Source organism: Piliocolobus tephrosceles, chromosome 2 (genome assembly GCF_002776525.5).
Source record: "Piliocolobus tephrosceles isolate RC106 chromosome 2, ASM277652v3, whole genome shotgun sequence".
Taxonomy (NCBI): domain Eukaryota; kingdom Metazoa; phylum Chordata; class Mammalia; order Primates; family Cercopithecidae; genus Piliocolobus; species Piliocolobus tephrosceles.
In genome coordinates this window covers 74,218,305-74,240,575 of record NC_045435.1, presented here as the reverse complement: position 1 = coordinate 74,240,575, position 22,271 = coordinate 74,218,305, and the positions used below count along the sequence as shown (strand labels likewise).

The following is a 22,271-nucleotide window of genomic DNA, read 5'->3' as shown; positions in this document are numbered from 1 at the left end:
AATCCTAACACTTTGGGAGGCTCAGGCGGGCAGATTGCCTGCGGTCAGGAGTTCAAGACCAGCCTGACTAACATGGTGAAACCCCGTCTCTACTAAAAACACAAAAAAATTAGCCAGGCGTGGTGGCGCACACCTGTAGTCCCAGCTGCTCGGGAGGCTGAGGCAGGAGAATGGCTTCAACTCAGGAGGCAGAGGTTGCAGTGAGCCGAGATCGTGCCACTGCACTCCAGCCTGGGTGACAGAACGAGACTCCATCTCAAAAATAAATAAAATAAATAAATAAATAACAGAGAAAACATACTGAGATGGGGGGCTCAGGCAGTGGCATTTGGGCCCAGACATGAAGGATGAAAAGGAATCATCTCTACGGAGGGTGGTGGGAGGGGAAGCATTCCAGGCAGAGGGAACAGCAAGGTGAGGAGGCAGGTAGGTGGTCAGCAAGGGAGAGAGAGGAAAATACAGGCTGCAGAGGTAGACAGGTCATGTAGGGCCCCATGGCCTCCATGAGGAGTTTGGATTTTATTCTAAATGAAGCAAGAAGCCACTGGAAAAGTTTAAGCTGGGCAGTGTCAGGATTCGTTTTACATTTAAAAAAGTAAAAGAGGCTGGGTGTGGGGACCCATGCCTGTAATCCTAGCACTTTGGGAGGCCGAGGCAGACAGATTGCCTGAGCTGACTCAGGAGTTTGAGACCAGCCTGGGCAACATGGTGAAACCCTGTCTCTGCTAAAAATACAAAAAATTAGCCAGGTGTGGTGGCTCGCCTATAGTCGCAGCTACTCAGGAGGCTGAGACACACAATCACTTGAACTCAGAATGTGGAGGTGGCAGTGAGCTGAGGTCACGCCACTGCGCTCCAGCCTGGGGGACAGAGCAAGACTCCGTCTCCACAAACAGTAAAATAAAAAGCTAAAAGAGTTGCCTAGTCTTCAGTGAGATTTCCTCACTGGATCCTGCAGATGAGGACTCCAGAGCCCAGGGATCCAGAATGAGGGTGGTAGAAAGATGGGCGTGGGGAGACCCAGATACCCTTCCCATGTCACACACGGTGCGGCTGTGGTCCAGCCTCTTTCCTTGTAAACCTTGTTTTCTTCTCATGTATAAGATGAAAAACTAGTGTCTTTGAGACCTCGACTTCCCCATCACCCAATCATAACTTCAGTCTTGTGCCTATTCCTTAAAATCATTTACTGTGAAGCCTTGCAGATGGCCCTACTTTGCTAACAGGACAGCCCCATTCCCACACTGTCATTCCCGTTTCATCCTCCTTATTGATGACAGAACGATGACATGCTTTGATAATCAACACCCCGCTATAGAGAGCAAGTATTTTTGCTTGTATTTGGATCATAAAATTAACTTCCTCTGGGCTCCCCCTAGGGAGGCCTCTGCTATCATCTTTTTTTTTTTTTTTTTTGGGAGGCAGAGTCTCACTCTGTCGCCCAAGCTGGAGTGCAATGGTGCGATCTTGGCTCACTGCAACCTGCGCCTACCCGGTTCAAGCGATTTTCCTGCCCCAGCCTCCAGACTAGCTGGGACTATAGGAGCACGCCACCATACCTGGTTAATTTTTGTATCTTTAGATGGAGTTGGCCATGTTGGCCAGGGTGGTGTCAAACTCCTGACCTCAGGTGACCCCCTCACCTTGGCCTCCCGCAAAGTACTGGGAATGCAGGCATGAGCCACTGCGCCCGGCCGTCTTTGTTCTAATCTAATACCTTCTCACCTCCCTGCTGCTTTCTGGATTCTCACCCTCAGCCTCTTTATTTCCTCCCAACTTGCCGTTTCTCACCCCTGTGTTTGGCAGGCCCTCCTGTCACACCTAAGACTCCTCCCAGGTTACACACTACATTCATGGCCGGTCTAGACAGTTCTGAGTGTAATTATCAATTGCACTTACCCAACAGCTGATTTTTTTCCCCCTCAAACCTGGGAAGTTTTGGACTGTTGATCTTTTCCTTCTGTTTTTCCTCCTGCTTACTTCACTCCAACCATTTCTCTGTAAACCAGGCAGAGTCCCTCTGCACTGACTTTTCTCCCTTCCCGGAGCGTTCTTCTCCCCATGTAGCCACGTCGCTCACTTCCTCACTGCCTTCAGGCTTTCAATCAAATGTTTCCTTCTCAATGATCCTGCCCTTGAAATTGCTATCTGCAAAACAGTGGTCAGGGTAGACCTCATTTAGAAATGGTGATTCAAATATGACCAAGTTACTAACAGCTGCAGAATATTTGGTCCAAAACCAGCCATGAATGGAGTAATGAAGAAATGTTCTGGACAGAGTGAAAAGCCCATGCAAAGGCCCTGGGGCAGTGCGCTCATGGGACAGCAAGGAGGCCAGTGTGGCTATACCTAAAAATCAGAAAGTAGAAGTGAACAAGGCTGCACAGGATGTAGGAACCCTTTGATACAGTCCTTGTAGAAAGTGGCTAGTCAGGTGTGGTCCTGAGACCAGCAGCATCTGTTTTATTAAAAATATAGAATCTCAGCTCTCACCCCAGATCTACTGGATCAGAATCTGCATTTTAACAAGCTTCCCAGATGATTTGCATGCACATTGAAGTTTGAGTGGCACTGTCATAAATCATCTTTCATTTCTAATGACTTAATGCCCAGTTCTTTCCACTATCCACTCCTTCCTTCCCTCCTTACATAACACCAAGCAGAAGCTAGCACTGCCCCAGTGATCTTAGGCATTTAAGGAAAAGTTAATTGCTTTTCCTCTAAAAAAAAAAAAAAAAAGAATGTTGTGGGAAACCCTGAAGAAACCAAATAATCATTGGGCTAAAAACAGAAGCTTGGGCTTTCATATACTTTCCTAAAATTAATTGGTCCTTTGTTTAGGGAATGCTTCAGGTTTTCTTCCCCTAGAAACTACCACATTCTGTCCAAATACCTTCCAGTCTTCCAGTGTAATACATTGTTTATTGGGGTGTGTGTGAGTGGGTATTCAGTGCACTTCCACAGTTCCCGATGACTGCACAGGTCTCTTCTATACATTGATTGTTCATCATATTTTATAAAGAGCTTTCTTTTTTTCCTATATAACCAAAGCATTGAAACTATTAGGCTATTAACACACCAAGAAATGCAATCAATCAGCTGATTATCATCTAATGTTTTAATGATCACATTTTTAATCCAATTATACATGTTTGAATCTTTCAAATTTTCTTTAATTAAAAATTGCCTCCTGGCACTGCTATCAGAAATAAGAAATTGAACAGAATCAGCCAGATATAATTTAACGTTGAAAGGAAACTGCAAGGATAACTGGGCCGCACTGGGCTTAATGGTTGACCATGACTTTAAAGCCCTCATACAGAATTTCCTAATTGATAAGAAAAATTTAATCATCTTCAGCTATAAACCTTTTGCATTCAAATAAGGTATTTCTTTTTCCAAATAAACCTCCCCTAACTGATTATTCATATTGTCATTCAAAATACTTAAAAGTGAAAGGGTTGGGTGAAATGTAGACTACTTAATACAGTGTGTATTTAATATAAAAGTCATACATTATTCATTTTTGCAATTTGAATAACTTTGAATTTAGCATCCCTGTTCCTCATCTTTTTCTTTGATGAACAATTAATTATTAAAATATAATATTGTCTGCATATAGCACCCGGGATCCTTGAAAGTGGAATACAAGATTCATTTCTTTTCAATTCTTTTATCTAGTAATGCACAGTACCTGCCTATTAGGGGATAATGGAATGAATGGTGGTATAAATAGTTTTTCAAATATTTTTCTCCACTCGTAAGTGGCTGGGACAGGAATGTTTTGAATTCAAATTACTAATTATGATAAATGTTGAAGGCAGAATGCACTGATGAGGATGGGCATAGAGTCACACTGCCCTTTTATAGCAAGACTTATTTAACAAGCACTTATGCATGCTTACTGTGTCGAGCACTCCCCTAAGCCCTCACCTGATGTTAACTCATTTGATTCATACTGAGAACCTCCTTATAATGTCAGTGTTATTATCCCATTTTACAGATGAGGAAACAGTTACACGAAGGTTAAATAACTCTTCTCAAGTCAAACCTTTAAGTAGACTGATTAGGATTCATATCCAGGGAACCTAACTCTAGCACTTCTCCCCATTTTATGATATCTACATGTATTAAGATTTTATTAGCCAGGCATATGGGCTCACAGCTGTAATTTCAGCACTTTGGGAGGCTGAGGCAGGAGGATTGCTTGAGGCCAGAAGTTTGAGACCAGCTTGGGCAACACAGCCCAAGAACCTCATGTCTGCTAGTTTTTTGTTTTTGTTTTGTTTTTTTTTTTTTTAATTAGGCAGGTATGGTGGTACAAGCCTGTAGTCCTAGCTACTCAGGAAGCTGAGAGGGGAGGACTGCTTGAGCTCAGGAGTTCAAGGCTGCAGTACCATCACAGCCTAGTCAACAGAGTGAGAATCTGTCTCTGATTTATACAAAGAAAAAAAGAGATTTTATAAATAGAAGAGTTTACGTTTTCACCTGAAAAGTGCTTTATTTCTTCTTCCCAGTGGCTATACTCACGAACCACCAGTCTTGAGTCTGGCCAGTTGAGCCCCCATGGCTTAAGCTGGCATCAGTGGACAGTACTAGAAATACAGAGCTACCATTTCTAAAATTGATTCTAATTTGTAATTAAGCATTGTGAGCACCCCATTTATCAGTAGAGCACTATCTGTGGGACTGAACAGACAATGAAATTTTCAGAAAGATCGCTGCAAACTGATGTTCAACTTGAACTGAGACGGGGAGAAAAGAGTGAATTCTGTAACGTATTGTTGGTGTTAATTCTGTAATGCATTGTCATTTAGTAATGGGGGCACCTGAACATATAGCATAATTCCCCCCACCCCACAAGTCAGGCTATGGGTATCAAGATGACTTTCTGATATTTGGGAATCTTTTCCCACCCCCAACGCTTGTGTTAAAATAGGGGCAGGCAGAATATGACCGAAGGCCAAATCCATTCTACTCTCTGTTTTTGTATGGCCCCTGAGCTAAGAATGGTTTTTACATTCAATCCCTACTTAAGTGAAATGTTATTACCCTAAAAAGGAATCGTATTATTCTCATTAGGTAGACATATATTTTGACAATTGTTCTCAGTTATTAATCGCATTTCAAATACAGTTAATAAGGTTGTGAAAGTTTGCTTATTATTTAAGTACCTACATAACATCTTCAAATTCACCTCTTGGCCTGCAAAACCTTAAATATTTACCTTTAGTACTTTACTGAAAACTGTTGCTCATTCCTAGCTTAAAACCCAAAATGAGCCAGCCTGTACCTCTGCTGGGCTTGTGCTCAGCCACATGCTTGCCTTGTTAAATCTGGGCTTACAGTGGGCCAGGAACTATGCCAAGCCCCTTTTGTCTGTTAACTTGCTTAATTGTCACAGCAACCCTGAGAGTAAATATTCTCATTATTCCCATTTGACAGATGATGGAAGTTGCTCAGAGAGGTTAAGGCCTTCGCCTGAGGTCACACAGCCATCAAATGTCAGTTAATTCAAAGCCCATGCTAGACTGCTCATGCTGATGGACAATATATCTAACATGGTATGCCTTTAAGGGCACAAGCAGTAATCCAGTTTAAAAAAAAGATATGCACAAAACATTAAAGTAAATGACAAAACATTGGTAACTTAGAGGAGTAATAATAGTAAAAGCAGTAACAATTAGAGTAAGAATAATACATATCATATATGCGATGTTTACTGTGTTCCGAGCTCTTTCTGAACCCCTTTCTTGTATTGACTTATTTATAATCTTCACTACTATAGCCTAAGAAGGTTTCATAACTTGCCTAAGCTCACACAGCTGACAGCGGAGTTGGGATTTGAACCTGGGCAGGCTGAAAATCTGCTCTCCTCAGCCACCCTTGAAGAAATGCACCAGTGCTGGGGGTGCTGATGCAGGCAGTGGTTAGATCTCAGTTTTCAGCACTGAATGATGTTTCCTGCTCTCCAGGCATATACTGTTTCAGCTTCCCTGAATGAGGAGTCCCGTGTGAGTCTCTGTATTCTTCACGTTTTTGACCTTGTGTCTGTTACTTCACCCTGGTCTTCTATTTACCCAGCCCTAAAGTCAAAGAATTGGACTACATAGATGGTTTTCAAAGTGTCCCTGGGTCCCCTACTCAGCTTCAGCCACCAGGGCTGACTTAATTAACTATTTGAGTTGCTGGGCTCTTGGGCAAGATTTTGTTTGAAGAGACCATTCTTTGGCCTCCAAAGCCACTGAACTAAGCCGCTGAACTGTCCAAGTGCCTTCCAGATCACACAGCCCTAAGATTCAGTGGCAGCAATAGTGGTGGAATGAATAAGCAGTGAAGCCAGGCCCTCCTCCCCTGTCCCTTGTACCGGGTCTACCCACCTCACCACCGATCTGACTGCACGTTGCGATCAGCGAAAGCCAGAACTTGCCTCTGAAGCCCTGGTGTTGGTCAAGAACAGAGAGACCTTTTTGAGTTTGCAGCAGGGGTCACACGCACTTTCCATCATGCCTGCTCAATCCATAAGCCCATCGGAGAACTTACATAAGAGCCCGGCCCTGTCCACTGTTCCCCCTTTGAAATCTAATCTCCTCCTTTTGGTGTGGCAGGTGCTTTTGCTTTATCTTTTGATGCTCTTTAAAGCCGTGGCCTCTCCCTAGAGTGTGTTTAGATGGGGACCTGGCTGCCAGGGGTTTGCCGGGGTTGTCTTGTCACTTCCTGTCAGCATTCCGCATGCTTAACTGCAACCCTAATGTTGTATTGGGCCCCGAGGGGAAAACTCTTCTGATTCTCTAGCCGTTTGGCCTGGATCCCTTGATCCTAAGGCAGGTTGGTGTGCTGCGGTATGACCCCAGGTTCACCTACAACATGAGGGAGACATGAAGGTGGCAGTTTTGCAGTTGGTGGTGCCAAGCCCTACCCACCCCTCTATCACTTGGGGCTTTGTGTTGACTATTTACACAGCCCAGGAAGCTCAGAGGCAGCAAGCAAAGGCCAAAATATTTTCTTCTCCTGGCCAAACCAGTCCCCGCCAAGCATGCTTACAGAGATTTCCCCTGTCATTAGGCTGCTGGTAACCAGGTTTAAATTAAAGCCCAGACTTGCCAGTGGGCAGAGGGGCAATTCCGTTATTTCTAGCCTTTTGTACAACAGAAATTGTTTTTGTAATTTTGATTATAGAGCCCTATGATTTGAAGAGTTTTGCATTTATTGGTTAATACTAAATTTTTCTTTTAGAAAAACACGAATTGAACACCTCTCTGAGAATCAGCCAAGGTTTCTGAGCCTCACGAATAACTGCTGTTACTTCGCTGTTCACTAGTGCTTGGGCTTGGTTATTTAACCTCTCTGTGCCTTGATTTCCACACCTGTAAAACGAGTATTAGAAAGCACATACTTCATAGAGTTGTGAACTAAGAGAGCATAGTGATGTGAATAATAAAATCCTGGATTCTAAACCCAGCTACCTGTTTCTTCATCCCAGCTCTGCAAACTGGGGATGATAATAGGACTAACTTCTGTTATTTTAAGCATTAAATAAATGTATCCTTATAAAGCTGTTAGAGCAGGGCCTGTTGCATATAGTAAGTGCTGTTTAAGTGTTTGCAACATGTAAATACTCAGAATAGTGCCTGGCATATAGGTGAAGCTAAATCAATGTTAAGTCTTTTTCAACTAATCTTTTCCAAAAGGCAATTGCAATTTTAATTATAATATAGCTGATTTCTGTTGGGTTTTTGCATTATGCCCTAGTTACACAGACTTCTCACGTCTGGGGATGCACGGTTGCCCAAATGCCTGCACTAGTTGTTCTGCATAAAATTGAGAAGAGGAAGGAAGGAGGGGAGGTATGAGGCTTGGGAATAATATTCCTGTAGGTACACGTGTGTCTATGGGTCACCTGGAACCCTGTTCCCAGGGCCCATGGTGGAAGCCATGAAGGAGCTAAGGGACCTCATGAGCAGAACTCCAGTCGTCTTATTGCATCTCTAACAGGGAAGAGAAGAGAATCCCAGATGTAAATTCAAGACTAGATGTCTGGAGATGTATGTAGAGACTAGAACCTTCTCTGACTCATGAAAGAAGCTACATAGTTTCCTGGGTGTGCTTGGGAGAATTACAAGACATTTTCCTCATCTTCTCTGCGACACTGTTCCTTCCTGTCCCGGAGCCTTTGCTCATGCTGTTTCTACTGCTTACAATGTTTTTCTTCACCTTGTTTGCCCCTACCCTTGCATTTTCACATAGCTAACCTCGGTGCCTTCTTTCGCTGAGTCAGAGTTGTGTGGTGTCTCTGGTGTCAAGACATCTGGATTCACATCTTGGCTTTGCTTCTTAGGAGCTGTGTGACCTTGAGCAGACGCTAACCCATTACATGCCTTGCTTTCCTCATAGATTAATCATATTTTCATTATTGGGTCTGAACTTAAATGTCATTTCTTCTGTTTAAGGGAAGACACCTCCATGTTTGTAAAAAGAACACTGGTTCCTGGGGCCATTCTTTTTAAGTTTCTCGTTGTGCCTTGGTTGGACTTCACTTTGATTTGGAAAGGACTTGGGTGAAACCATAATGAAATGTAGCCAGCTTTGGAACTGCACGTTACTGGTGGCTTACAGTTTTCTTTTCATAATGAGTCTCTCTATGTGTCCCAAAGTTTATTGCACTGATTATCTTATCTGTTCATAGATAATTGGAGAACAGTTCTATGATGAAACAAGATTGGGAAGGGGTGGGTTAAACAAAGTCAAGCCCATTTCTTTTCTGCAAGACTTCTCAGAGATTTTAGTATGCTAGAGTGTTTTGTCTATTTCCTGGGGAAGGGGGAGGGACTTTAATGTGGCCCAACCATGTTCATCATGGAACCTGTTTTCTACTGAAATATACTGTGGTGCTGGTGTCCTCAGAACACACCCTGGGAAATGCTGCTTTGTTTACTGAGGCCCTCCCACCACCAAATGCTAGTGCTTCTCAGGATATAAACAAACATAAGGCTTGTGATGTGGCACCAGCATGCCGAGGGTGTTGACTGTCTGCGGCGCGGAATGGCATGACTTACCATTGTGCTTTTCTTTTCCCTTTTTCCCCTAACAGAGAAGGAGACCTTTCTGGATCCTTTCGTCCTCCGGGACCTCCTGCCTGCATCCCTGGGCAGCTATTATCGGTACACAGGTTCCTTGACCACACCACCGTGTAGTGAAATAGTGGAGTGGATAGTCTTCCGGAGACCCGTCCCCATCTCTTACCATCAGGTAGATATTCTGCCTCAAGTGGGGCTTCTGTGTTTACTTGCTTTGTATTGACTTACCAATCCAGCATGGCTAGAGTATACCAGTAAGGAGTTTGTTCTTGATCTTGTGCACGTCAGTGATTCCTGCAGTCTTTCCCACAAACATGTTTCTGAACCCAAGAACTGCAAGCTATGGAACGTGGTTTCTTAGCCACAGATGAAATTAACTCACTAAAGAGAATTGCAGGCAGGAAATCTGAGTATTGTTTAAGTATTCAATCTTGAGGAGGTAATAATAGCTATCCTCGCTGATGATGACCTTTTGTGCCAGAAACTCTTCTAAGTTCTTTATAAATGTTGACCAATTTCATCTTCACGAACAACACACTCGTGAGGTAGATGCTATTGGTACCCCCATTCTACAGTCTTAACGAGGAATGTGCTGTGCACACCCCATTTTATAGAGGAGATCGAGCCACACAGAAGGTTACTTGCCCACAATCACACAACTGGTAACCATGCCATGGTATCTGAATCCAAAGATCATGCTCTGACCACTAAGCCTACCCACAGTTCAGAAAAGAAAGAGATTTGTGGACATGGAGAAATGAAATAAAACATACCATTGATTGAGTTCTTTCCGTGCGCTATGCGCTTTACTCAGCACTTTACACATGTCAACTTAATCAGTGGCAACACAAATATAGAGAGATGGGTATTCACTTAGAACATCATGGCATGGAGAGATTGGGTAACATGCCGAAAGATTCATGGTTAATGAATGATGAAACCAAAAACTAAGCCTGAGTTTGCCTGATTCCAAAACCCATGTTTCTGACCACTATACTGTATTTGCTTCCTTGTGAGTGTGGCCTGGGCACATTTCATGGGAAGGCACGATTTAGGCTGAGCAGTAAATGTGGGTAGGAACTGATGAATTGGAGATAGGATTGAGGCAATGTCAGAGGTAGGGGAACCATCCGGGGAATGAGAGGTCTTTAAATCACCTCATGAGGTCTGAATGTATGGTTGAGGATGATTCTTAGAAGGGACATGTTAGTTGTGCAAATTTCAGCATGGATTGAATTAACAAAAGTGTCAAATTTCTTCTGTATTATTCCTGAAAATAGAGCCCGGAAAAATGGATAGGATTTGTAAGAAAGTGGATTTGAGACATTAACCAGGACTTTCCAAAATTGAAAGGTACTTAGGATGTCTTTCATAGAAATGACCACCTCCACCAGTCTGATTGTTCTAGTACCAGTTGACCTTCTGGGGCTTAGGTCAAGTATTCCAGTAGGTGGATCTGAATAGACATTGACCAGCCAACTGCTTGGCTGGCCTTGGGTCACATGTCCATCTTTGAATGAGCCACCAGAGGTGCCAGATAGCATCCTGAAACATCCAGTGTTACCTCTCAGTGGGTAAATGGGGCAGGTTCCCTGGAAGAAGGTAAGGGCAATAGAGACAGTACTCCCCTAACCAAGTTAGGCCGTGTAAGGCCAGGCTGAACAAATTTATTTGGCCTCACTGCTGTTTTGGCAATCATTTTACTTTCAGATATTTTTTCCTTTTAATCTGACCCTGACAATAAAGAAAGGACTGGTGATTTGATTTCAGAACAGGATCTGCCAGCCTTAAGGAGATAATGAAATAAGAAATGAGTTTTCTTCCTAATGGTGATGCCAACATTGTTTCATTAAAAAAATAATAATAAAGTTACAGCCCAAATATTTATATATGCAGGGTTGACGGAAGGGACTTTTTTTTCAAGCTCCTTTTTTGTCAATTAATAAATACTTTTGTCTTGAAAGATTGAAAGATTTGCAGCTGGGCTCAGTGGCTTGTGCCTATAATCTCAGCACTTCGGGAGGGTGAAGCAGGAAGAACCCTTGAGCCCAGCAGTTCGAGACCAGCCTGGCCAACGTGGCAAGACCCCCATCTCTACAAAAAAAAAAAAAAATTTAAAATTATCCAGGCATGGTGGCACATGTCTGGTGATCCCAGCTGCTTGGGAGGCTGAGGTGGGAGGATCACTTGAGTCTAGGAGGTCAAGGCTGCAGTGAACTGTGATCGCACCACTGCGCGCCAGTGTGGATGACAGAGTGAGGCTGTCTCAGAAAAAAAAAAAAGAGAGAAAGGTTTGAGATAATGAAGTTAAGAAATACTGATTTGGCTACTTTTCATGTAGAATTCCATGTAAGGAGAGGCAGAGAGTCGCTGATTAGCTGGAGAGAAAAAAGACCATTAACATATGCTGGGTTTCATTACAGCTCCAGATTTGAAACAAAAGACAGAGTTTGGGGCTTGGATGTTTTGCCAAGTGTTTGTCTCTTAGAAGCATTTTGATCATTTTTGTAACTGGGGCTCTGAGAAAGTACTTTTTAAATATCTGCTCACTATTCCACTCTCTGCCACCCATACGCTCAAAGAGAAGAAATAATGTAAGATCTGTGTTTGCCTTCCAACATATAACTTCTCTCTAGGTATTGTGTTTCAGGGAAACAGAAAAGAAATTAATCATATTTGCTTTCCAGGTTCTTTACTACAAACCATCTTAAGATAATACTTTACTTTTATCAGACACTGCTTCGTGTGTCCCTCTCTCTCCCCCAAGGGAGGAAAACAGCTCATATTCATGTGGCCAAACTGGATCCTTGCTGGCTGGCTTTGTGGAGGTCACAGCTGTGTCAGCCCTTGGAAAAGAAAGCATTCACCATCCAAGTATTATCGCTTCAGACCTTCCCACCCTGACCCTGCCAACATTCTTTCTGAAGTTAGCACAGAATGTTCATTTCAGAAAGGCGAACAGCCAATTCGGAAAAGCCAAGTAGTCAGGAATTCCATGTCTGCCTCTGACAGAGAGAAAACATTCCTAGTCCCTCGTTCTTCTACTTCTCTACGGTCTCTGTATTCTCTCTTTTCTTCCCTCTCATCCAGCATGGGTGTCTGCACTCGAGTAAAATTTGAGGATATTCACCATAAAATATAACGGTTAGCACAAAGTGTTGACTTGTATGATGTGGATTTCTTTGAAGCCTTTCAGAGCACATGCAGGCAAACACTAATCTTTCCTCTTTTGTTCCCTTTTGTGATTCTAGTTGGGCATTCAAATCAGCCTTGCCAGCCAGCGCACTTGTACCTCTGGCTTGTGTGACAATCTAGATTAAAATACAGCATTGCTAACCAAACCTTACATTGACTTGGGATTCCCCACGTAGTCAGCATGGCTTACATGGCCTCTCTAAACATCTTCTGAAAATAACAGGCCGAAATCTTGCCACCCAAACAAAATGGGTCACCCCAAAATGGCAGCACTCTCGGCCCTTGTGTGGGATGTCAGAGGAGCCAGACAACACCTGGAGATGGCTGCAGGCAGCGTGTCCATGATCAGCCATAGAAGATGATTAGCTTTCAGTGCAGTTAACTAGGATTTGTTTTCTTCTAGAATAGTGCTTCTCAGATGATGGTTCTTTGCCCATAGGCAACTAACCCAACCCTTCCTTTCCAGGACTGTTTGCATCTTGTTGGTTAAAATAAGGCATTGCCTATGATTTTCCCCAGCATGAATTTTACTTAAGTGCTTGTAGGGGGTGCTATCAGAAAGGCAATAAATAAGTGTGACTGCGTCTACTTTGTTTACCTTTAGAGGTGTGATTTTTTTTTTCCTGACAGTAAACTGGAATAGACAGAAAAGGTTTAATTGCATGACCCTTTTTTAACCAAAGGTATCTGTCAGAAAGAGTAGAGTAGCTCTTTGAAGTTAAGACTGTGTGCTTTGGAGGCGAACTGCCTAGGTTCCATTTATGACTTTGTTCTTCAGCCAGATTACTCAAGTACTCTACTATTTGGTGCCTCGGTTTTCTCATCTGTAACATGATGATAATAATCCCCACCTCATGGAGTCACAATAAAGATTAAATGATGGAATATGTATAAAATGCTTAGACTAGGACCTGGCATCACAGGAAGTGCTTGGGAGATATTAGGCATCTTTGTTGTTGTTGTTGCGGTATTAATGATCACCAAACCTCTAAAGCAGGACTGTCTGGTAGAAGGAAAACCACATCATTTAAAATGTTGTAGTAATCATGTTAAAAAATGTAAAGAGAAACAAGTGAAATTAATTTTAATAGTATAGTTTATTTAATCGAATATGTAGCCAAAATATTATCACTGCAAATATAGGGCTAGCCACATTTCTAATGGAATAGCCACATGTGGCTACTGGCTGTCACAGCTGTAAGGTTTATCTCAAGGCCACGACAACTGGTGAGTCACTTAATTCAGAACGTTTCTATTTCAATACATGATGTGCAGTGCATGTGAATGAAGGAGGTTTTTAAATGATGGGGTGAAGATGCCATCATTAATCCAAAAGAGATGGCTTTCTTTGTTAATTATGGTTAAGTCCTTTTCTTTCTATAAAGCCCTTTCTATAATCACCTTCATGCAAAACTGACTGTAGCCACAGGAGGGGCATGGCCCTGCATTTAGCTAGCTGTTCTTAGAATTTATGTTTGCAGCTGTGGTTCAGTAAGTAAAATTTTGGATGCTCCAGGCTACTGGGAATTTAATATTCCATTATCATTGTCTTGTTTAATAATGAGGCAACAAATAGGACCTGCCCTGTCATACCTCAAATGTATGGCGAAGCTAAAATAATCTCCATGACCTTAGGTGAGATTTTTCCAGTTCCTAGTTAGTATCCTTGGTTTCCTTACTGTGCTAATAATGGATTCTGGTTTTCTCTACAGTCTCTGTATTCTCTCTTTTCTTCCCTCTCATCCAGCATGGGTGTCTGCACTCGAGTAAAATTTGAGGATATTCACCATAAAATATAACGGCATTATATTTTATGGCATTATATTATATATTATATAACGGCATTATATTTTATGGCATTATATATATATATTATATAACGCATATATATATGGCATTATATATATATATATTATATAATGGCATTATATTTTAATTGCCATTATATGCCCATCCCTTAAACTGTTGTGCATATCAGCCTTTTAATGGCTCATAATTATATTACTTTTGGTTTTCTCTCACTTCTCCCTTTCATCCACAGTGATGCCCTGCCCAAGTCTTGTGGACAGGAGCTCTTGCTACACACGAATGGCGTGAATAGATTTCAACTTGCCTTTGATTCAAACCGACAGATTAAAAACTAATTATTCTCTGTAATACTTTTATAATAAAAACTAAGTTGAAATGATTTATATACACTTCCAGCCAACACATTTGCAATTCAAGGTTAAAATTGTTCTTGAAACGGCACCAGTTAAACTGCAATTACAAATCCCCAAGCAGGGATAAAAGAAAGAAATGTTTTACACATTCACTTCAAAAGTTTAAGAGTCAATTTAATATTATAGAAATAAAAACTTTCATTTATTTTTACTAAATGATAAAGACTTCATTAGTTGTATTAAAGTCAAGATAAATCCAAGTGTGTTTATTACCCTGCTGTGGCAGGATCAGCCAAGAAAAGTGAGGGCTTTGGGAGGTGGACAGGATTTTCTCCTTGGGCCTGCTGTGTTGTTCATGCCTCCCAGCTCTTTCTGTGTTGGGCCATTGGCAGTTTCTTTTCAGAGTGCAGAAGGGTGAAGATAGATAGATTTATGTTGCTGATGCAGGGTGCCCTGTGTGGAATTGGCCTTGGAGTTAGCTAAAGGGAATTGTTTTAGGACTTCTAAAACTGCATCCATTTCTCCACTGCAGTGTGACTCTTTCAGTGGATAATGTTAAGGCCTCTTATGCCTGTGGCATGAAGTAGCTGAGAGCATACAAAATAGAGTCAAACAGACCTGCTATTCTAAGCCTCACTTAACCTCTTGGTTCCTGTGCCTGCATTAGTCCATTTTCACATTGCTGTAAATAACTACCTGAGACTGGGTAATTTATTAGAAAAGAGGTTTAATTGGCCATACAGGAGTCATGACTGGGAAGGCCTCAGGAAACTTACAGTCGTGGCAGATGGGAAGCAGGCGTGCATTACATGGCTAGAGAAGGAAGAACAGAGAGAAAGGGGAGGTGCTACACAATTTTAAACAACCAGATCTTGTGAGAACTCACTCACTGTCACGGGAACAGCAAGGGGGAATTCCGCCCCCATGATCCAATCACCTCCCGCCAGGCCCCTCCTCCAGCATTGAGGATTACAATTCCACATGAGATTTAGGTGGGGATACAGATCCAAACCATATCAGTGACCTTGGGCAAGTTACTCAATGCCTCTAAGCCCAATTTCCTTACCAGTCAGTAACATTAATACTAATACTGCTATTAATCATAATATTACCAGCAGCCTCATGGGATTTCTGTGGATTAAGTGAGAGAAAGCACATACCAGTCTCAGCACAATGCCTTGCGTGTAATAAGCACCCAGTAAATATTGCCTGCTAGTGTTCATGATATAAGAGTGTTCTTGGAATGCTACTTTAATGTCGTTACTTTAAGCTAAAAAGAAGTTGGAAACCAAAATAATGTCTGTAAAGTACTTAAAGAAGTACCTGGCATGTAGTAGGTTTGATAAATACAAGGGGGATAAGGAAGGGAAGGTTGATAGAGCATTTTACAGTTGTCATAAGCTTAGAGTACAATTGTAGTTACCACAGTCCTCATAAAATAATAATTATAGTAGTGATAGTACTTACCGAGTACCTGCTGTGTGCCAGAAATTATTCCAAATACTTTACATATCACAACTCATTGAATAGTTACAAAAACCACAAGAAGGAGGTAGTGCTGTTACCTCCATTGTACAAATAAAGACACTGAGGCACAGAGAGATTAAATAATTTGACCAAGGTCACACATTTAGCAAGTAGGGTTTAAAAACAGGGTTTTGTACCCAGGTAGCAGGGTTAAGGGTTTTGAATTTGGAGAATTAGGCATAGGCCAGATCAAAAGGGCCCCACCATTAAGGATGGGAGGCTGTTAAAAAGTATTGAACAGAGGCATGATGTGATCTCATATATATTTTTCAAGGATCACTGTTTAGCTGTTAACCAGATCTAGAAAAGTAGAACAGATTACACACCAAACATATGGACAAGTCAAAGGCCCAGAAAGACACAACATTGTCTGTATGGTTTAGTCTATGACTCCAGCATGACTTCCATGTTGCACAACTCTAGGGGACACTTTCTCATGGTGGGCTTATGGCACCTTTTGGAATCAAACAAAGTGGAGGTCCAAGGCAAGGGTTGGGGTCCAGAGACAGACTGAAGTTGCCGTGTAATGATGTATCAGTAGATTTCATCACAGCCCACTTGCCAAAGTGAGAAATGTAGACTCCTCTCACCAATCCAAGACTCCTGGAGGTTTTTAACTCATTGGCCAAGCATGCCAGTTACCAAAGAGACAGGCCACTGGCGAATTTCATTTAACTTAGAAAAATGACAGGGTTTTAGTGAATGCCACCAACCCACGGAAGGACATTTGATCAGTGTGCTAAGCTTGTGCTGCTTTCCCTCTTTTGTATGACTGTCAAGAGCAACTGTGATCCAGTTGACAATATAATATCGTTCAGGTCATCAGTTCACTCCCAGAACCATCACATGCTTTCTTCAAAATCTTGGGGCAAGTTAAGTTAATAACAAGGAAGCCGCCATGCTTTTAAACCATAGCATGTCATTAAGCTGTAAGAGCAATTTAAGTGAAAGCATTTTTGTGTTAAATTCAGAACCTGCTTCATTTTTACAGTTATGTGACTTGTTCTTTCCTGAGGCTTCAGAAATAAACTTTTTAGGAGAATTTAATGCTGGCTATGAAAGAAGCAAGTTTTCTAGAGAATAAACAAACTTCAGAGTCGTATTGCTGAGACAGTTTTCCAGGCCATTCTTTTCTGGCATCTCAGAGATTAAACTATTTTGGGACAGATGGCTGTCTCTTCCGGAAAATTTCCGGTCTAATTCACGATGTATGGCAGCCCAGTCCGTTTCTGTAAAAAGTCATCCTGAAAGTTAAGGAATGTCTCTCTCTATTAAACTCACGTCTCTAAGCCTTTAATTTAAGCCAATTTCCTTTTATTTGGTCTTCTCTGGACACGGAGAAGAGCTGGTCAGCTTCTTCCACATATGAGGGGCTTTATGAAATTACTCCTTACTCACCTTTTCTTCAGGCTAAACAGTTCCACTTCCTTTAACCTTTCCTCACAGGATTTATTCTCCATCTTTTTAATCATTTTGATTGGTCTTTTTCTGGGCTGTCTCCAGAGGGTCTTTGTTAATACTTCTCATATAATTTTAAGAAGTTATTTTCTCTGAGAAAATCAGAAACCTGCTCTCACATTTGATGCATTCAGTTCAGACTTTGGTAGTCCTATCAAGAGAGTTCATGTCACGAGGTGGAGGTGATTTTTCAACATCTTTAGTTGTCTTCATTTGAGTGACTCACATTTGGACAAAGTCATCAATCCAATTTTCCTAATTTTTCTGTCATGTCTTGCCTTTCCTTTGCTGTAAATAAAGAAGGAATAGCAGAAAGAATGAGAAGGCAGGCAGATTCTACCTAGAGACACTGTGAGTTTTTATGAGAAGGTAAAGTAACTCACAGAGAATTGAAGTAATACAAGAGTAATAGGCTGCTTTGGCTTTTAGGCTCGCCGTGAAACCATCCTGGTTCTATGTAAAAGGCAGAAAAAATTCCATGGTTTACTATCATTTTACATAAGCTGTGGAATTAGAGGGGAGGTAGAATGATAGGTGAATTCATATACTTAAATGATTTTTGCATGGCTAATATCACTACCTCAATTCATCGCTTTCTCATGCAAAGAAAGGGCAGACTGTTTGGAAGCAGGTCATTTTCTGTGTCATTCTCCGAGGCTGTTTGAGAAATAGTGGGGGTTAGTTCCAGGCTTCAGGATGACCACCTAGAATTTGCCGAAACCCAGATAGTGATTTCCCTTTTTTATTTTCCACATTAGTGTTAACTACCTTCTGGTTCCCCGAAGCCTAGACAGTCACTCAATGCACGGAGAGCATCTTTCTAGCACCATTCGGCCATTTCTCCTGCAGAAAGCAGTGTTATTTGGCACCAGAGGATCCAGATGGGCCAGAAACAGTTCATTCAGCTTTTCTCTTCGTTCTATTTTCTTCTCCTATTAGTATTTTTGGTGGCTGCATATTTCAAATTACAGTTTTTTGTTTTTGTTTTTGTTTTTCGGTGACAAGAATAACTTTATGTCCTGTTGAGGACAAGTCTCTGTCACTCAGTCGCTATTCCATTCCTCATATGTAATAGAATTACCTTTTTTAGTTTTTAAAAAAATGTTATTTTTTTTGAGACAGAGTCTCATTCCATCACCCAGGCTGGAGTGCAGTGGCACAATCTCGGCTCACTGCAGCCTCCACCTCCCAGGTTCAAGCAATTCTTGTGCCTCAGCCTCCCGAGTAGCTGGAATTACAGGCGTGCACCATTATGCCTGGCTAATTTTTGTATTTTTAGTAGAGACAGGGTTTCACCATGTTGGCCAGGCTGGTGTTGAACTCCTGACCTCAAGTGATCCATCACCTTGGCCTCCCAAAAGGCTGGGATTTCAGGCATGAGCCACCGGGCCTGGCCAGAATTACTGTTTTTGATGATCACAATGTTGAAGGCCACACACACACACACAAAAATCCCTTTTTTGTTTTTTCTGTTTTTGAGACGGTGTTACTCTGTCACCCAGGCTGGAGTGCAGTGGGGCAATCATAGCACACTGCAGCCTGCAACTCCCAGCCTCAAGCAACCCTCTCACCTCAGCCTCCCAAGAAGCTGTGACTGCAGGCATGAACCACCATGCCCAGCTGATTTTTGTATTTTTTGTATAGGCAGGGTCTCATTGTCCCAGCTACTCTTGAACTCCTGGGTTCAAGCGATCTTCCGCCTCAGCCTCCCAAAGTGTTGGAACTATAGACATCAGTCACCACACTTGGCCCAAAGAATCCCTTTTGATAATAGAAATATGATTTGGGCACCCTGATTTTTTTCTTTTACTTTCCATAAAAGTTAGATTGGCAGTCTTGTAAGTGATGTTTCTTAATAATATTAATAGTAATGATAGCAGCTAACCTTAATTGAGGACTTAACTGTGTACTAAGCAATTTACATATATTTTAATACTTCTAACAACTTTATAAGGTAAGTATTATTACGTGTTTTACAGTTGTGGATACTTGAGTTACAGAAAACTTAAACAGTTTGTCTCTGATTACCCATCTGGTAAATGTTGAACTTAGGCAGTTTGACTTGCAAGTCACACATTTAGTGACTTGGTGACTTTGCCAAACTTGATCACTAGTATGTCGGAAGATGCCAAGAATTCAATCCCTAATATTTATGAAGCTCTTATGATATGCTAGGAACTGGTTTAAGCACTGTACTTGGATTAAATATTTTGTCAGCACTTAATGTTGACAAAAATCCTTTTGGGTAAATATTGTTAGGATTATCACCATTTTATTGTGGAAAAATGGTGGCTCAGGTTAAGCAGCTTGTTCAGGTCACAGAGTGGGTAGGCGATGGAGTTAGTACTCATAGCCAGGCAGTCTGGCTCCGGGACATAACAGTATCACCGTGACCCTATGCTTCTTCCTAGAATGCTGAAGGCCTTTCCAGCAGGGCACTACAGAAAGACTGAGACTCTCTCATGGGAGGCACAAACTCAGAGTGTGGTACAGCCCTCAAATGAAGTGTTTTCCTGGTTAGTTGGCAGGACAGAAACCACAGCCAGATGAGCCTGTTGGCAGTGTTTCCAGCATGCAACCCAAGTCCTGCTGGGTTTAGCAACCCTGGTATCGGGCACTTCCTACCATTTCGTGCTCTTATCACCTCCACCTGCTTTGGACCAAATCGGTTTTCTAATTGATGGTTTTTGTTTTGTTTTGTTTTGTTTTTTCCTCCCCTCTCTGGTTCTCCATTCAGCTTGAGGCTTTTTATTCCATCTTCACCACGGAGCAGCAAGACCATGTCAAGTCGGTGGAGTATCTGAGAAATAACTTTCGACCACAGCAGCGTCTGCATGACAGGGTGGTGTCCAAGTCCGCCGTCCGTGATGCCTGGAACCACGACGTGACAGACTTCTTAGAAAACCCACTGGGGACAGAAGCCTCTAAAGGTATATTTGGATTAAGTGCCTTACCCAGAGGAAGATTCCTTATCATAAATTACTTTAAATTAAAAGGAATTCAAAGCCAGGCAGGAATTGAGACTTGGTGTTAAGTGCATATGTTTCTCTGCTAAAGGGAGCTTGTCTGGCTGAAAAATAGGAGCAGGTGTGGGAATAACTTCTGTTAAATAGGTATGATAGAAATTGCCCTTTTGACCAATAATAGATAATTCTGTCTGCATTTCTTCCTGGTAGCTTCAAAACTTATAGCAATGTCTAGAGAAAGCTTTTTGAAAGTGTCTTACTTTTTACGTGTTTCCCTGTTGATCAGGAGTTTATCTCTGAGCTCAGATAGCATTGAAACAGGAGAGTTCCCTGACCGTCCCCCCGTCTTTGAAGGACATGCCCCCCCGACCTTTGAAGGACATGCAACAGGAACGTGGCTCATCTGTTCGGTCACCATTCGCTTCTCAGACACCTTATGGGAGGGGGAGCACACAGACGGGCAGGTACAGGAGCCAGGGCCAGTTCCTTGGGGCTCTGGCACTAGGGTTGTTGTCTGTGACTCCTGAAGCCCAAGTGGGCATGTGTTACAGCGGGCTCTTGCAGCCTTGCTGTCTGTGGACAGCTTAAGTGTTAACCAGCTCAGTGACCTCTTGGGACCCAGGTCCTTGTCCAGCGTCCAGGAAGAATCAGGTCGCACATGGACTTGAAGAATGAATGTGGGGGTTTTATTGAGTGGTGGAGGTGGCTCTCAGCAGGATGTATCAGGAGCTAGAAGGGGTATTGAGTGAGAAGATGATGGAGTTTGGCCATTTAGTGGCCAATCTCCTCTCTGATTGTCCCTTGACATTCAGATGCTCCTTCTCTTCTCCCTACCATGCCGTTCTGCTGTTCTTCTCTCTTCTGTTCATTCCCCTTGTCTGCTTCTGGAGCCTGGGGTCTGGGGTTTATATGGGTACAGGATAGCGGGGTATGGTGGGCCAAAAGGCAACTTTTGGTCATGAAAACAGGAATGTCTGTTTTCACTTAGGGCCAAGGGTCTCTAGGCTTGAGGGTGGGACTTTTGCTGGGGAACTGCCCTCTTCTGGTGAGTATTTCTCTGTCTCCTGTCCATATCATCAGGACCTTTGAATTGCTCCCAACACCCCAGTATATAGCAGTCTTACTACCATCCACCCCAGGCAAGAACTCCCACGCCAGCCTCACCCCCTACTGGAAATCACTTGCAAATTTTTCTAACCTTTATTCAACAGTTTAACCCCCATATCTGATACGCATAAGTTTATCATTTTCAGGCATCTCAGTCTTTTCCATCTCTACTTCCTCATGTGAAGTGAATATGAATTTCTCTCCCAGGAAATTAGAATGTCTGGTTCTACCCGCACACCTCTCCTCTCAGGTGTAACACATAATTGTGTTACAGAGCTCCGGAAATGCTGAGGGGAGCAAGGCTGATCAAAGCCCTATTACTTGGAAGGGAGGAAGGAAAAAGAAGGAATTTTCTTCTGGCGCGAAAAGGGATATTTCCCAACCCAATGCTATCCTTCTTCAAAATTATGAGCTTGGGCAATAAAGGGAGAGCTTGTGTCATTTATCAACACTGGAAGTAGACTGGGCTATTGTTAGTGTCGTACGTTATGTGGAAAGGTTTTCTTTCAAGAGTGCCCCCACCCCTAACAAAAGGGAACAGTTTATTGGCATATGGACTTTGTAGGAACAGGGGGAGTGGGATTCTATTCCACAGGTAACTGCAGTGACATGCACTTTGATGATAGTAATGAGCCCATTTTCTAGGCTCATGTTTCTGAAAAGGAGCTAAAAGAAGAGGAGAGGGAGTTTAAGAATGGGAGCATTTCCTTCCTGTCTGTGTGATTTTGTTTGAGGTTAGTGAGGAGAAGTGAGTCAGACCAGGTTCCCTGAGACAGGCT

At 42.4% G+C, this 22,271-nt stretch overlaps 1 protein-coding gene across 2 annotated transcripts in view; it reads left to right on the top strand.

The window, feature by feature from the left end:
• PTPRG (protein tyrosine phosphatase receptor type G) overlaps positions 1-22,271 on the top strand; it is a 743,582-nt gene that overhangs the window by 595,037 nt on the left and 126,274 nt on the right. For both annotated transcript variants that reach the window (XM_023200598.2, XM_023200591.2), the window contains exons 7-8: positions 9,092-9,249; positions 20,157-20,349. In XM_023200598.2, the coding sequence (XP_023056366.1) occupies positions 9,092-9,249; positions 20,157-20,349 (351 nt within the window). The remainder of the gene's footprint in view (positions 1-9,091; positions 9,250-20,156; positions 20,350-22,271) is intronic.